The following is a 16,213-nucleotide window of genomic DNA, read 5'->3' as shown; positions in this document are numbered from 1 at the left end:
AAAGCAACCCTAAATACGGTCTTCGATCAACTTTATTTTGGGTTGCTTTGATACGTTAATTGAATAGATATAATTTTTAAGTCTTAATTTTAAAGTGTTTTGATAAATACTTACAGTTATGATTTAAAAATTAGGTTATACTAAATCACATTATATGTAATTTATATTTGATTCAAGAATTACACAAAATTACCCAAGTATTATATTTGATTAGATGCGTGTTTTGAGTTATTAGATGCAACTCTTAAATTAGATATAAGTTACATATAATATAACCCCTATTTGGTATTGAGATACGGTAGTTTTAAAGTTACAGTGGCTATGGAAAAAATTATAAATACGAAATAAAAATTTATAATATATACTAAATACAATTTTAAATAGTAATTTGACAAAATTAATAAAAATATAATAGACTTTTTATCATAAAAGTATAAATCCAAATTAACTTAACTTTCAAGTAACATATTTTTTAAGTTATAGTTGTTCAACATCAATTCCAATTAAGACGGTTATTTAGCCACACCCAATCTGGTTATGTTTATTTTTTTAATAATAAAAAATTATAACATCTTAATTATTTTTATCAATTTTTTTATAAAAAAAATTACCTTACATCGTTAACCTTTGTTTTATAATTGCAACATCTTTTTCTACGATAACACGATACTTCAATATAGAATAAATCTAATTGACCTCTTGAATACAAATTCTTAAAAAAATAGTAATAAAAATGAATACAAAAATTTACCTACATTTCTACCCTTTAAAAAAATAATTTAAACAAAAAGATTTTAATTGGTAGCATTAAAAACTGAGAATTAGAAGAAGCTCAAATCAACTCAAGGGGAAAAAATAATAAAATAATAAGGGAAAAAAAATGCATCAGGCTTGGGCTTCAGTTTGGTTGAGACCCAGTGCAAGTGGGACGGCGAGCAACATCAAGCAGAGATGCCCGTAAAGTTAAAAGTTTGGGCCGAGGAAGCCCAACACTTGTTATCCGGATAGCAACTGACACTCCACCTGAAGCCCAACGGAGATCCTTTTGCTCTTCCACAGTCATAGCACACTCGTAGGGCATAGCATCTAGAGCTGGCAAAATTTGAAACGACTCGATTACTCGATACGAACACGATATAAATAAATAGGTATAGATCGTTAAATTTAACACGATTATTAAATGGGTCGGGTCCGGGTCAACACGATTTTTTTCTGTGTCGGGTTTGGGTTAAAATTCTTGACCCATTTACCCGATCAATTACCCGATTATATTTTCTATTTTAAAATAATTTACATATTCTTATCATTAAAACTCAAATATTAGAGATGATTTTCTTTTTTTTATTCTTTAAAAGGGTGAATATAAACACAGTGTTTTATTTATAAAATTTTAAATATATTTAGAGCTTCAATAGTGTAAATGTGTAAAAATTGATAGACATGTATATTTTATAATATTGATATATAATATTATATATATATAATTAAAACCTCAATAGTGTAAATGTGTAATATATTGGTAGATATGTATATTTTATAATATTGATAAATTATGTATGTATGTATGTACATACGTATGTATGATAGTATGTAAATATTTGATGTAACTTTTATTCAATATATAAATATTAAATGGGTTATTGGGTAACCCGATTATTTTTCATGTCGGGTTTGAGTCTCAATATTTTGACACAATTATTAAATAGATCGAATTTAAATCGACTTAAATTTGACACGACACGAAACTGACACGACATAAATACGACCCAATAACCGATTTTGCCAGCTCTAATAGCATCAGCAGGTCCCTTTCCTTTACTTGGCGATAAAATAAGGATGCATTTGATTTGACACTGACGAGGATGGAAGATAATTTTGAAGGAAAAGTTTAGAACAAGTGGCGGTATTCTCGTCCAAAAAAATATGACAAGAGAGAGGCGATGAAAAATCTCGCCACTGCTTCTAAACTTTTCCATCTAATGTATCTTCGGTCTTCGTCAATTTCAGATCCATCCTTACGGACTTTTCCATCTACTAAGTTTCATTATTTATAGTTGACTTAAACGTAATTTCTCATGACTGCCTAATTGTTTAACAAACTATAATATTGAGTCATACCAAAGACTGATTTTACTGTTTATGTAAATTTTGAAGACTCTAATGGGTATTTTATATATATAAAGAGAGAGAATAAAAATCAAAGTGGTGATATAAATTATATAAAAAAGTAAACCTCGTCACAGTTTTTTTTTAATTCTTTTAAATACTATATAAATAATGAGAAAGTGATTAATTAATTAGGAATTGATTAGACGTTATAACGTATGATAAGAATCAAAGTGACTGAGAAGAGTTAAAAATAAGAAAATAATAATGATAATAATAATAAATCGAAGAACACCGAATTCCTAGTCACGAGATTCTACAAACCTCTCTTCAAATTTACTTCACATAATCGTCAAGTTTGTTCTCGATCGTTACGACCATCCAATGTAAACAAATGAAAGCTAAAAGTGATAGCATGAACAAAACTGAATTAACAGGACAAGATGTGTTAAAACTTATTTATAAGTTTAATTCCGGTTAGCTAGATAGCTCGAAGATCAAATGTAAAGCTTAGGTAAGGTAAGCTAATAAAGCTGTCATATGTGGAGATGGAAATTGGAACAATAAGATTGACCATGAAGATTCCAAGTTGCGTGCGCTTGACTCGATCCAGTTTGAGTCATTATTGACTGCCAAAACGCCTCATCAATACCCCACCTTCACCTTGTGTCCCCATTTCTTGCGACTCTCCCTCTTAGCTTCCTGTATATAAGTAAAACTCACAATTCTAATTAAATAATCATATAATTTAACGCAGAGAAAAGATTCTCCAAAAAGCGCTTTTTTTTCCTTTTCCTCTCCTTCTTTAATTTATACTAGTTACAACGATGTCAAGCAAAAAGCAAGAAGCCGTTAAGGTAGTACTAATGGATACTCAGTACGTAGAGACTGACCCCGTCAGCTTCAAATCCGTCGTTCAGAAGCTTACGGGCAAGGATTCTAGCGTTGCATGGATTAAAGAAAGCAACTCATCATCAGCAGCAGATTCAAGGAGAGAAGTTATATCAGTTGAGGTTAATAAGCTTGAAGGCGATGTCGTCAACGATGATAATAATAATTATAATGTGTCACCGGTTTCCATGCTATCAAAAGGCGTGTCGTTTAAGGACTTGGAGGTTAATAGGCTGATCTTCGACTTGGAGTTCCCTCCGCCGGAGGAGTTGCAGTGGCTGTGGGCTGAATATAATTTGCATTATTGAATTGTAGCTGCTAGCTAGCTAGCAGTGGCATATATATTAACTATTATGAATCATGTTTCTTCTCAGTTGACCTTAAGGGTCGTTAAGTGTAATTTATATTATTATTTATTTCTCCTCTCTTCTGTCAGCTGGGTTAATTGGTGTTGATGTTCTTGTGATGGAATGTTAATGGTTTCTAAAAACTGGATCTATATATTGTATATTCAAAACGGCGCTCACATATTTTTGCTGGGAAGTCTATTTGATTTAGGCTTTTAATTATTTAGATGAGATGATGGCGTAGTACTGTGAGCTTGTGTGGAGTATGTGGCTACCCAAGACTCCACGACAATGTGGAAAAAATACTTGGTGGAAAAAATTTGTGAATGTTTGTATGCATGCGCGCAAAGAGAGATAAGCACGAGGAGGTTTTAATTTGTCAGATCCCAAATAGAGTTATTAGAATATTAATTCTCATTAACCTGTAATCCCATCTTTTGATTACTATATTAGCACTGCAACTGATGGCTGCTGCGCTTACAATGGTTTTTTTTTCCAATGAAGATTGAATTATAACAAAAAAAAAATAAGTCTTTTAATTTTTTTTTTCACTGTATTGAACTATCTGATATTCAAAAATCACATTGGACCCCCGATTAATACATATTCGAGTTGGGTAGGATCACTAAGACGACAAAACTCTCCCAACAAATATAATTCTAGGCCCATAAACACATATACATAAATTGATGTAAATTTTAATTTTGTTCAATTTTATATAAATTAATGTGGCATAGCATGATTTGCTACTTGAAAATATAAATAATAAAAAGCAATGATGTGGGATGTTTTCAATTCACTACATCAATTTGTACAAAAATATTTAATACTTGTATAACTACTCTTAATTTAATATGAATTTTCCATTTCTAAGATTTGAGTGTATATTCTTACCGTCAAATGCTAGAGAATTACGGACTTGCCCTTGGATTGAGATAGTTGCCTTGAGAGTTGAGATTGACATTTGAGAAGAGCTGATGGTGGAACAGCCACATTTTGAGGCTTAAGTCAGTTTGGATCCGGAGAAAGCAAGGGAAAATCTAGGGAGAATCTTTGAATGAGTGATAAGTTAGCGAAAGACTACTTACTAAAAAGTAGGGGTGGGCATTCGGTTCGATTTGGGTTAATCGGTGAAATTCGAACGAATTCAAAGATTCAACCCGTTCGGATTAAATTTCGGTTCGGGTTGAAGCTTTTTTTTTTTTTTAAGATTCAGCTTTTAAATTAAATATATATATATACATTAAACCAAAAAATCCCTAAAAATCCCTAAACAAAAATCTCACTGTCTCACTCCCTCCCCTTCCTTGCTCCCTCTTCTCAATTCTCACTTTCTAAGTTTCGTGGCCGACGACAACAGCAGCAGCCAGCAGCCCCGTTCAGCTCCAACAAAAACTCTCGGTCTCACCGTCTCACTCCCTCCCCCTCCTTGCTCCATTTTCTCACTTTCTGAGTTTCGTGGCCCACGATGACAGCAGCAGCCAACAGCCTCGTCCAACTCCAACAGACACCAGCCATTCACCGCAGCCCACTCGCCGTCAGCCAGCACGCCTCGCCCACAACTGCGATGTGCGTTCACCTCGCGTCCCACTTAGCCCTGCACAGTCTCGATCTGCCGACGTTGTAGCTACTCCGAGATCAAGGTTTGTCTCGCTTTGCCGACACTATAACTTGCTGACTTGCTCGCAGCTGATGGCAACAACCTGAATCGAATTTTAAGTTTTTAACAGCCTGTTGCTATTAATTAAATTGTATATTTTTAATTAATTGATTGGCAATTATTCAATTATTTGGAGTGGGTTTGTTGTTGTTGATTGATAATTGAACAAATGGAGATTGTTATTAGTTAAATTGGAGTGGGTTTACTGATAATTGAACAATTGGAGAGTGGAGACTATAATTAATTAAATTGGAGTGGGGTTGTTGCTGTTATTATTAATTAAATTGGAGATTGTTAATTAATTGATTAATCTTTGCTGTTTTTTTTTTAATTTAGAAAATGGAAATATGCTGAATTGTTGATTCGTAGTTATTATTAGTGTTATTATTATTGTTTGTGTTTAACTTAATTGTTGTTCGACAAAGTTATATATATTTCCAAATGTTGTTGCTGTGATTGTAGTTATTATTAATTAAATTGTGATATTTGGAATTGAGAGTTTTAAATTATTGAAATGTTATTAAAGATAATTTGTAGTTGATATTTGTTATTAAGGATGTTTGGAATTGAGATTTTTGGATTTAAGTGATTGTTATAATTTTTGAATTAAATTGTTCCTTAAGGATGTTTGGAATGTTTGGAATTGAGATTTTTAAATTGTTGAAATGTTATTAAGGATGATTTGTACGTAGTTGATATTTGTTGTTAAGGATGTTTGGAATTGAAATTTTTAGATTTTAAGTGGTTGTTGTTAGAATTTTTAGATTAAATTGTTCCAACCCATTCTAACCCGAACTAACCCGAGTTAACCTGAACCGAAATTTTAACCCGAATTATCAATCCAATCCGATCCGAATTGTCAACCCAAACCGAACCGAATTAAATTCAGTTCGGTTTGGTTCGGGTTGGCGTTTTCAACCCGATTGGGTTCAATTAATTTGGTTGGGTTTGGTTCGGGTTGGCGTTTTCAACCCAATTGGGTTCAATTCTCCAATCTCGAACGGGTTGAAACCCAAACCGAAATCCGAACAACCCGAACCGAAACCCGATTTGCCCACCTTTACTAAAAAGTCTATGAATAATAGATGCTTATTGGGCACTATTTACAAGCCTTTTGGGTCTCCACAAGAGGTTTGGACTTTTCCTAATGTGATATATAATCCCCTCGATTTGAAGGATCAAGATCCTCTCCTAATATGATCTTTATCTGAGCAAGTGCTATTAATATGATTGATGATTAATAAATAAATAAAAATATATGTTAAATTTTAATCATTCACTAATATTAAAACACACGTGGCACAAGATCTGTAAAAAATCAAGAGTGTTCAAATCAGAAGAGAATCTCAATCCCTATTTGAAACCCCTCCTCTTCATCTTCATGTTTTTGAAACCCCTCTTGAAGGGATTGGTTATTAGTTATGCAATGATATGTATAGGACCTTTATTTTTCATTATGTTATGTCCTAATTTATACTAGGCTCTAATGTATTTAAAAAAAAAATCCTCATCTGTTTGAGGTTGTGAACCGTTTTGATTTATCCACATAGCACATCACAAGACTTTTTCCAATTGAAGCAAAAAGAATATGGCTCCTCCAGAAGATCATAATCATACAAAGCAATAGAGTGGGAAAACCCATTAATGCTCCTTGTACAAAAAATGGCTTACAAAATTTTCATTAAGGTATAAACATATTAAAATATAAGGCTAGATACAGTCAACTTACGTTTTATCAAGATATTTTATTTCTTTTTATACATTTTATCAAAATTTTGTAATCTAAATTTTTATTATAGTAGCATTTTCCGTTAAAAAACATAAAGAATTAGAGAAAGGCACATGAGAGGAGAGGGAGAAAAGAATGGGAACATAATATTGTATCAAGTAGCAGTTAATGCTCTTCATTCATTAAAATTAAGTTAAAAAATATTTATTTATTTATTATCCAATAGATGAGTGACACATGTGGTTAGATACGGGTTAAATATTGAGATTTTTAATATTATTAGACATAAAATTAATAAATTTATTTTTTAAAATAGGTGTAGAAAGTAATTTGGTGGCTTCAATAGTCCCACCCTTTTATAAATTTTATACCACAAAAATGCCCAAAATTTAATTTACTATTTGGAACAATCTTGTGTGAGTCAATAAAATATATTATTCTTGACACCCTTTTACTACACCCATTCAGTATAAATTATATTAACATAAACCATAATTTTTATCTTTCTAATTTCATTGTTCTGCTTCTTGACGGTGACATTATATCAATTTCAAAACAGTACCAGTTTTTTTTTTTTTTTTTTTAAAAAAAGAAAACAGAATGAGCAGTTTGGTTTCGATTCATCCATATTAGCAATTTTGATACTTGGGCTTCCAATTCCAATAATTCTTGAAACAATCGAACCTTTAAGAAATCATACTGATAATTTCGTGACTAATATATATAGAGAGAGAGAGAGAGAGAATAAGTTCTTAATTGGCATGAAATATATTTAATTTTCTGAGTTGAAGTAAGCAAATAATTAAGGACTGTTTTGGAATTTTAAAAAGCGTATTGAGTAATTTTTTTCATTTAACAAGTGAATATTATGAGCAAAAGAATGTTTAAAATAATTTTTAGAATGTAAATAACCTCACCCTAATTAATAGGATCAAACTTGTTTTGATATATAAATATATATAAACTAATTCATTGTGTATTTACATAAAAATAATAGTAATATTAGAGACCTCAACATTTATCTTTAACTACACATGCCATTCATCTACTAGAATTATTATCTAATAAATTTTAAAATTAGTTAATTATTATTATCATTTAATATATAAACATCACATCAATTAGAACCTAAATATCGAGATTCTTAATAATTATTCTTTATGTGCCAAGCCACTTAAACGTCTAGAGGCTAGCATAATCTCAAGTCAAGTATAAGTGCTTTAAATTTTCATTTTATAAGATATATGACTGAGAAATAATAACTCCTTTTTTTTTTAAAGAAAGAGCTCCTTAGAATTTTTTTTTTTTTTTTAAAGAAATAACTTCAAAATTTTGAAGCATCCGAAAAGAAAAATGTTGGATTGCAACATATTCTGCAAAGTACAAAACTTGGCCTTGAAAATAAAGTGCTTTTCTATGAATTAACCAAAAAGTAGAAATTTCCGTCATTTTTTGAAAACAAGTTTTTCCTTTTTCGTACAACTCAAAATGTCTTTAAAGGTTTCAACCACAACCAGCTGGCTCTGATAAATAAATCAGCGGATAAAGTTGAAAAATTGAACTCTGCCGCTGTTGGGCCATGATGGGCAAGCCACAAGTGCTAGTGCTTCGTCAAATCTCTAAATGCTTTGATTCGGAGAGACAAGTTCAGCGTAACCGTTAATTGGCCCATCAGTATCACTATCCATTTGCAAAGTACTAAAGAGAGCCTTTTTGAGATGGGACTTTAATTTGAACAGCTACAAACAGACACTAATGAGGGGGAGAATTGCGTGTGATATACCTCATTTGCTCTAAAATACCCAATAAATTTGCTTGTGGATGTATAAGCACAACAATAAATAATGTACAGTTAAACTCATAAATCAACAACGAATAAACTCGTAATGAAATCAAATCAAACTCTAAGCATATAAAATGTTTACATTTCAAACATACATTATCCCACCACTTGATAATGCACATTTTGAAGAGTTTATATTTATCAAAAAACTTTGTATTGGAGGTAAGAGATAAAATAATGAGAGAGGAAAAAATGGTGAGAAAACCAAATCATGAGAAATAAATGGTGAGAGCCGAGAGGAGGAAACTAAGAGAGGAAGAAAATGTAGATAAATATTTTTTTAAGGATATTTTTTATTTTTTCTACCTTCATGAGGCATATATATGTAATAGGATATAGATTTGATATTTAGGGGCAAATGAGATATATTTAAATAAAATAACCCCTGATGAGGCTAATTTACTAATTTTAAAATCAAAGGGGCACTTACCTACCAGATCCATTAATTAGTTTTCTTTTTCTAGTCAAAATAATATTTTCATGTAATTATATTGAGACAATCTCATGCTCTTTTCAATTTCTCTCTACCGGAACTCATTTCAACATGCTCTAGTCCTAAAGGTTTAATTAAGTGACTTTCAAGCAAAATTCATTTAACTAGGCACCCAACTTCGAATTATTAGAGAAATAAATAGCTAAAAATCGATTTAGACTATGTTCACACTATCTTTTAAAATTTATCAGAAACATAGATTTGAGGAAATCATGAGTGGTGATATCTACCCTTTCATTATATCTCACTAACCCCTACTTTAAATTAATATTTTTTTATTCCGAAATTAAACTAATTAAAAAAATAAATATTTTTTTATTCTCTGTCATGCTCTCCATAGATCATCTATGACATCTCTCTCATTTTTTAATTGATTTATAATTTGAATCGAATATTAATTTCTAATCAAATTTCAAATTGAAATTAAATAGAATCTTAGATTATCACGCAAAGTAAAAACTAATATCATCAATAATAAGAAAGCTTACCACTCATTCATAAAATTTAACAACAAGTCCGTATTGAAACTCATCATTTATGTGTTGGCCGAGGTGATGGTTGATAGTGAAGAGGATAGGTGGTGATGGTGGCAATTGTGAACTTGTAGTTGATGAAGATAGGTGATGGAGGGTGCCGGTGATGGTTATGCTATTGATAGTGGGGAAGAGATAATAAAATAAAATAATAATTTTTTTAATAAAAATAATTATGAAAAGTAATAAGATAAATTAAAAAGTAGAGCCGGTGAAATAATATGATAGCTCAAATATCATTTATTGGAAATCATAACATGGAAATAGAAGTTTAAAGGGCACAAACAAAGAAATATAATAAAATGGGTTTAAATGAGGCATGTCTCAGGGCTCACGCCCTAACATATGTAGTTCTAATAATTTATATATTTGTCTATTAAATTTTATTTTATTGACTACCAATTACTTACTATACTATACGTATTTATTTACTCACACATTGACAATGTTATCAAAGACACTAAACATACAGTTCACCCATTTTTGTAATTTACAAGATACATCTAATTTATAGTATTTTGTATTTGTATACTTCCACATAATCTTATTTCAACACCATGACTACTGCATAAAATAGACAAATGGATGTAGCTAGGCCCACTGTTACCCCAATTCCAAAGGACCAACATAATAGAGCTCTTTACTTGTCAAGAAATATTTGCCTTTACATAACCATAAACCAATAACCATTTCGGCTTTTCGTTTCTTTCAATTGCCTTATCAATTGATAATTACCTTTGTTGCAAATATGCAAAATAATCATCAGCTAATAATTAGCTCTTGCGCCCTTTTTATACAAAGCTATGAAAATTGGGGGCCGGAGGGGGGGGGGGGGGGGAGATTCTGGATTCCCGACATGGTTAAAAATCTTGGAAATTGGGAAATGATTCTTATATTTTTGGAATCCAATCTAATTCTAAGGAATAGAAATTCTTGGAAAGAAGCATGTCAGTGAGCAAAACACATACATGTGCATACACTGCTAATCAAGAACAGAAGAACTTTCGTGCAATGCATTTGCATGCACTTCACTTACTTTCCCATTCCTTTTTCTTCCATCATGCTTCTTCCTTTTAGCACCAACTTCTTCTTTAACGAAAGCTAATGTCTTTACTTCTTTATCATATCTCTCACATGCACAAACAAATCTGTTTGGATATAAAAAAGGATAAATAAAAGCTATATAGCATTGACCGGCTAACAAGGGACATATATGGTGCTCTTCCATTTCTTTGGTTCATGGGTTGTGGAATATATGAAGATATCCTCCCTCTCTTCGTTTACTTTTTCATTCTTCATTAAGAAAGCAGAGAAAATGAGGTAGGAAATGTTAAATTGATTTTGATGAAATGAATGGATGCTTTAAACAATTAAAGGTCCTTTTTGCAATGTGATCAGCTATGCTTTCTTTTTATCTCTTTTTCCAGCACCCGATCACATGCTTGGCTATGGTGACGCCTGTTAACAGTTTACAAAGCCTAACATCACTGCAACTTGTCTGCCTTTGAGATCCAAGTCTATCTTGTTAAGATTAATTTTTTGTACGACAATGCATTTGGATTGCAACCTTTAAAAGTTAATTGGCCAGTAATTTAACAATTTACATTAATATGTATTTGAATGGGTTTCTAATGTCATATTGAGAAACATATAATTACATATTATATGCTCTAATAACACCCCCCCCCCCCCCCCCCCCCAACAAAAAGAAAAAAAGGTAGCTTAATATATGTTAACTTACTTAGCATACTAGCAGACAAAAACTTTATTATTGAAAAATCAACATGCATGATTGAGATATTTAGTAATATGGTCAGGATTTTCGATCCATAGTTAAACTAAATGATAGGCCTCTCATTAATCTTGTAGACTAGTATTGCCTTAAGGCAGAACGAGTGCCTATTTCTCCCGTTTCGGTAATTTCAATTTGCTTGCCTTTCCCTTGTTAAACTTTTCACCAGTTGAATCAATGGGGTGCAGTTTTAGGATGCGATTGTACGATTCAACGTCCTAGATAGCATCTCAGAAGCAAGATTATAGCCTCATCCAACCAGCGAACAGCATAGAATGTTATGGAAGGCAAGATAATAAAGTTAAGCTGCAATACGGCCATCAAAATAAATATCATGTGCCGAAAATGATGGAACATTCAAAACACAAACTTTCAAATCTCTTTCGACTTTTTTTGATGGCCGGCCTAGTTCTGATCTCTTTCACATGTGTTAGTACAAACTACTGTTGACTGTCCGATGTGTTAGCAAATGAAAAGAGCAATTGGCATCGTCACCAAGCAAAGAAACATAAGCAGCCTCCTTGCCGGAAGATAAGGACACCTACGTCTCCAAACAATTCCCACGTATTCCATTCCTTATCCGCTTACCAAACATTTACTTTTCATTGGGGTTTCCTTTCTTTAATTCAATTTTGGCCAAATTACGTAAGATTTTTTGTCTTTGAATTTTTGCCTCAATTACGTACCCATGTCACACACCTTGTTAATTTGTACATCTCCTCATTAATTAAAGCATTTTTACGATTTTGTTCATTCTACTTCTGACCAAATTAAATGAATCTTTCATTCCGTTTTTAAGTAAGTCGTTTTCCTGTGGATTTTTTTTTTTAATTCACTAATCAATTATGCGCCGAATTATTAGTATAATGAATGAAACTAGAGGCTTAATTAAGCCTGGTATCATCTTCTAATTAAGTATATTTAGGAAAATTTACACAAATACAAAACAGTCAAGCCGCTGCCCTAAAAACGTAGTAGAGAATATATTGATATAAAATAGCTAAGATAAAAGTGGAATCTCTTATCATTATCATGCACTAACATTTTTCGCGCACCCCAAATGTAGGGATCCCCCAATTTCTTCCTCCTAATTACTAACTAATTGATTAGTGGGATTTTCCATTGCTTTTGTCTGAAGAAAGTGGCTGAGGGCAAGCCTGTCAAATAGGAATGGAAAAGAGACAAGTTGTAGTCTTGATAAAAAAGCCAGTTGACGAGTTGAAGAAGTTGAGAAAACCAAGTCATTTAAAGACATGTTAAGAGGTAAGAGCAAAAGGCAACATTGGTTACAAGGCAAGCTAGCTATCCAACACACCCCCACAAAACAAAACAAAACAAAATTTCAAACAAGCAAAGAAAAGAATTCATAGTCCTCCTCTTATTTTGGGATCTCCCAATACTTCTCTATAACTAACCTCTCTCCCTTTCTCATCTTCAAATTTGCAGGGCCCTTCTCTCAATCAATCAATGGCAAATTTTTGCAGGAATATTGCCTTGATCCCATTTTTTCTTTTACTTTCTCTCACTTTCTCAGGTAATTTCCTTTCGCTTTTATTTCTATAGCTTAAACTTGTCTTAATTTTCATATTAATCCATTGAATTATTCTTGATTTCTCTGTACGTCGTTTAATAATTGATTTGCAGATTTTGGAGTCACCTGTCTTGGAGTTAACTATGGACAAGTAGCTAACAATTTGCCGCCGCCCGACAAGGTTGTTGATCTCTTAAGCTCTCTTAAGATCACAAAATCAAGAATTTATGACACAAATCCTCAAGTCTTAACAGCATTTGCAAACTCCAACATTGAGCTTATAGTCACTGTTGAAAACCAAATGCTGGCTGTTTTAGTGGATCCTCAACAAGCACTTCAATGGGTCAGCACCCACATCAAGCCATACTTTCCGGCCACAAAGATCACCGGCATCGCAGTCGGAAACGAGGTCTTCACCGACGATGACACATCACTGATACAGAACCTTGTCCCAGCCACTGTCAGCATTCATGGTGCTTTAGTTCAATTAGGCCTTGATAAGTACATTCAAGTTTCTACACCTAATTCCTTAGCGGTTTTAGAAGAATCATATCCTCCTTCAGCCGGTAGTTTCAAAACCGAAGTTGCCGGAATCATGTCACAGTATTTACAGTTCTTGTCAAGTACCAAGGCACCATTTTGGATTAATGCATATACATATTTTGCATACAAAGATGCTCCAAATAGGATTTCCTTAGATTATGCACTTTTTAATCCTAACTCAGGCATGGTTGATCCATACACCAAACTTCACTACGACAACATGCTATACGCACAAGTGGATGCTGCTATTTTCGCCATGGCTAGGTTGGGGTACAATGGTATTGAAGTTAGGGTTTCGGAGACCGGGTGGCCATCGAAAGGCGACCCCAACGAGGTCGGCGCCACCGTTGTGAATGCGGCAACATACAATAAGAATTTGTTGAGAAGGCAAATGGCAAATGAAGGGACACCATTGAGGCCAAATATGAGGCTAGAAGTTTACTTGTTTGCATTATTCAATGAGGATATGAAGCCTGGGCCAACTTCTGAAAGAAATTACGGTCTCTTTCAACCTGATGGCACCATGGCTTACAATGTGGGGCTCTCTGCCCTTTCAACCCCTTCATCATCATCAACGCCGTCATCAGCTTCAATTTCTCTAGCTTCATCTGCCACTAAGGTAAAACCTTAGGTCAATTCTGTGTCTTTTTTCGCTTTTCTCTCCCGTTACATCATCAATTTCTTTAGCTCTTAAACCAAAAGTGTATAAAGTTATTGGAGACAGCAGATATTTAATTTATGTGAATGTATGTCATAAGTCAATAATTAACTATTGTATACGTAGAATAGAGTTACATTTTCTAAATTTTTCAATTTAAAAATTTATCTCAAATGATGTGGCGTTCATCAAATGATTAGTGATATGATATAATTAATTTTCTTGGATCTTGTAAAGAATTTCCAAACACTCAATTAATAACACATTATTTGGAATTAAATTTGAATAAAAAATTGAAATGTGTACCATTACTCTATGTTTAGTGAAATTTGAGCTCAGGGTTTTATAAATGTCTTCGTTAATGATAATTAGTCTAATTATTTTTTCTCTTTAAATGGGATTACGTTTATCGTGAAACAGGCAGCAAACAAGGAAAATCAAAGCTTGGTGAACTGGATGTTAGTGTTTTTGCTGACCTTTCGAGCTTTTATGTGAAGAGCATATAAGCAAATGGAGTGCATGTAAATAATACTTTTTTGGCAAGGCAATTTGGGGTTTTACTTTTGGGTATTTTGGAACGCACTTGACAAATAAACACCAATTAAAAAGACCAAAGGTATACCCATTTTGCCAATTTGTACAAGAAATTAACATCTACCAAAGCACTCTGGATCTCCAAGTTGGTGGTGATTGTTTCGCACTCATGAGCCTTCTCCAAGCATATTGCCCTAACCATCATGACCAAATTGTCACAAATTCATCTCCACTCTTCTCAAATCCCGGCATTGGAATGGAAAAAAAAAAAATAGCTTATTTTTTTCTTGGAGAAGCACTTCCATTCGTAATTATTATGCTAGATCGATATTGTAATTTGTTAAAGCATTGTTTTTTCAATTATTATTCTATCGTTTTAGGATATATAAGTATGCAATGTAAACAATTATATTTCTTGAAGAGTATAGAGTAGTGCAAGGCTACCATATTCTTAATTTCTTATTGGTTGCAAAGAAAGTCCTCTACTTTTGGACGTGGAATCCATTACTGTTGTTATAATATAGAACGTTTATTTCTCACCTTTCCTTTTTCTCTCTTCATAATAATAATAATATATATATATATATATATAACTAATAGGAGATAATGATGATAATGTAATTAAAGTGCAAAAGGTAAGGCTTTGTTTGGTTCTTTTTCTATCCTAAGCACGAAATTTGGGCAGCCTAGGTAGCTTTATTCCCTGGCAAAATAAACCGTCAGCATTTGCATTTGGTCATTGATTGCCAGTTCTTCTCCTTTTGGCAAAGGAGCTTTTGATTTGTTTTCTCTTTTCTTTCTCTCCCCATTTTCCAGAAATGGGGAGAGACAGTTTACGCTCAGCCTTACAAAAACCTGATGGTGATAATTAATAAATGATCTACCGATTTCGGATCAGCCAACGTGGAGCACATGCAGCCCAACATTTCGATATTTCAAGGATCGCACCATCAGTTTTTTTTAAAAAAAAGAAAGTTTTTGATACCCTACTAAGTATTAGGGGATCATTGTGTAAATTGAGATCTTTGAACTTCTACTCAAAACAGTCTTTAATTAATTTGATCATTTCCGAATAGCGTTAGCGTGTTCAAGATTAATCAAAAGAAAATAATGCATATACGATATGATTTTAGTGAAAGAACAAGCTAAGACTAAGAACATTCTACTTTAAACTTTTGTCTGAAATTAATGGAGGTTCTTGTACCCGGCGTTTTGTCCCCGTCCCTCTCTCTCCTTTTTTTTTTTTTTTTTTTTTTTGCCCTTTTGGGTTAATTGATGACATGTTTTAGTGGGATTCATCATAGAGAGGTCCCATCGACACGTAATTCAGCATGTGTATGCTGCTAATCGAAGAAATTAGAAACCCTTTTCTTTAGATATGTTTTGGCAGCAATACATTCATCTCTAATGGAACTAATCGAATCAACTTTTTTTGACGAATCCACATTTTTCTTTTATGACTAATAATAAGTGTGACTAGGTTGAATAATCAAAGTGTCGTATCATCACTATGACATTCAACGTTCAAGATCGACAGCACTACAATTATGGGG

At 32.8% G+C, this 16,213-nt stretch overlaps 2 protein-coding genes across 2 annotated transcripts; both read left to right on the top strand.

Moving 5' to 3' along the window:
• The first annotated feature begins 2,933 nt into the window (after window positions 1-2,933).
• On the top strand, window positions 2,934-3,305 carry LOC18050637 (VQ motif-containing protein 10). The gene has a single exon (XM_006449637.2). The coding sequence runs from the start codon at window positions 2,934-2,936 to the stop codon at window positions 3,303-3,305; it is 372 nt and encodes a 123-aa protein (XP_006449700.1).
• A 9,335-nt stretch (window positions 3,306-12,640) lies between these two features.
• On the top strand, window positions 12,641-15,192 carry LOC18050636 (glucan endo-1,3-beta-glucosidase 14). The gene is made up of 3 exons (XM_006449636.2): window positions 12,641-12,928; window positions 13,039-14,087; window positions 14,547-15,192. The coding sequence occupies exons 1-3, from the start codon at window positions 12,862-12,864 to the stop codon at window positions 14,619-14,621; spliced, it is 1,191 nt and encodes a 396-aa protein (XP_006449699.2). The 5' UTR covers window positions 12,641-12,861; the 3' UTR covers window positions 14,622-15,192.
• Window positions 15,193-16,213: the final 1,021 nt, after the last annotated feature.

The sequence above is a fragment of the Citrus clementina genome, unplaced genomic scaffold (genome assembly GCF_000493195.1).
Source record: "Citrus clementina cultivar Clemenules unplaced genomic scaffold, Citrus_clementina_v1.0 scaffold_2, whole genome shotgun sequence".
NCBI lineage: Eukaryota > Viridiplantae > Streptophyta > Magnoliopsida > Sapindales > Rutaceae > Citrus > Citrus x clementina.
The sequence above is the reverse complement of the archived record's forward strand: the minus strand, read 5'-3'. Positions and strand labels throughout refer to the sequence as shown.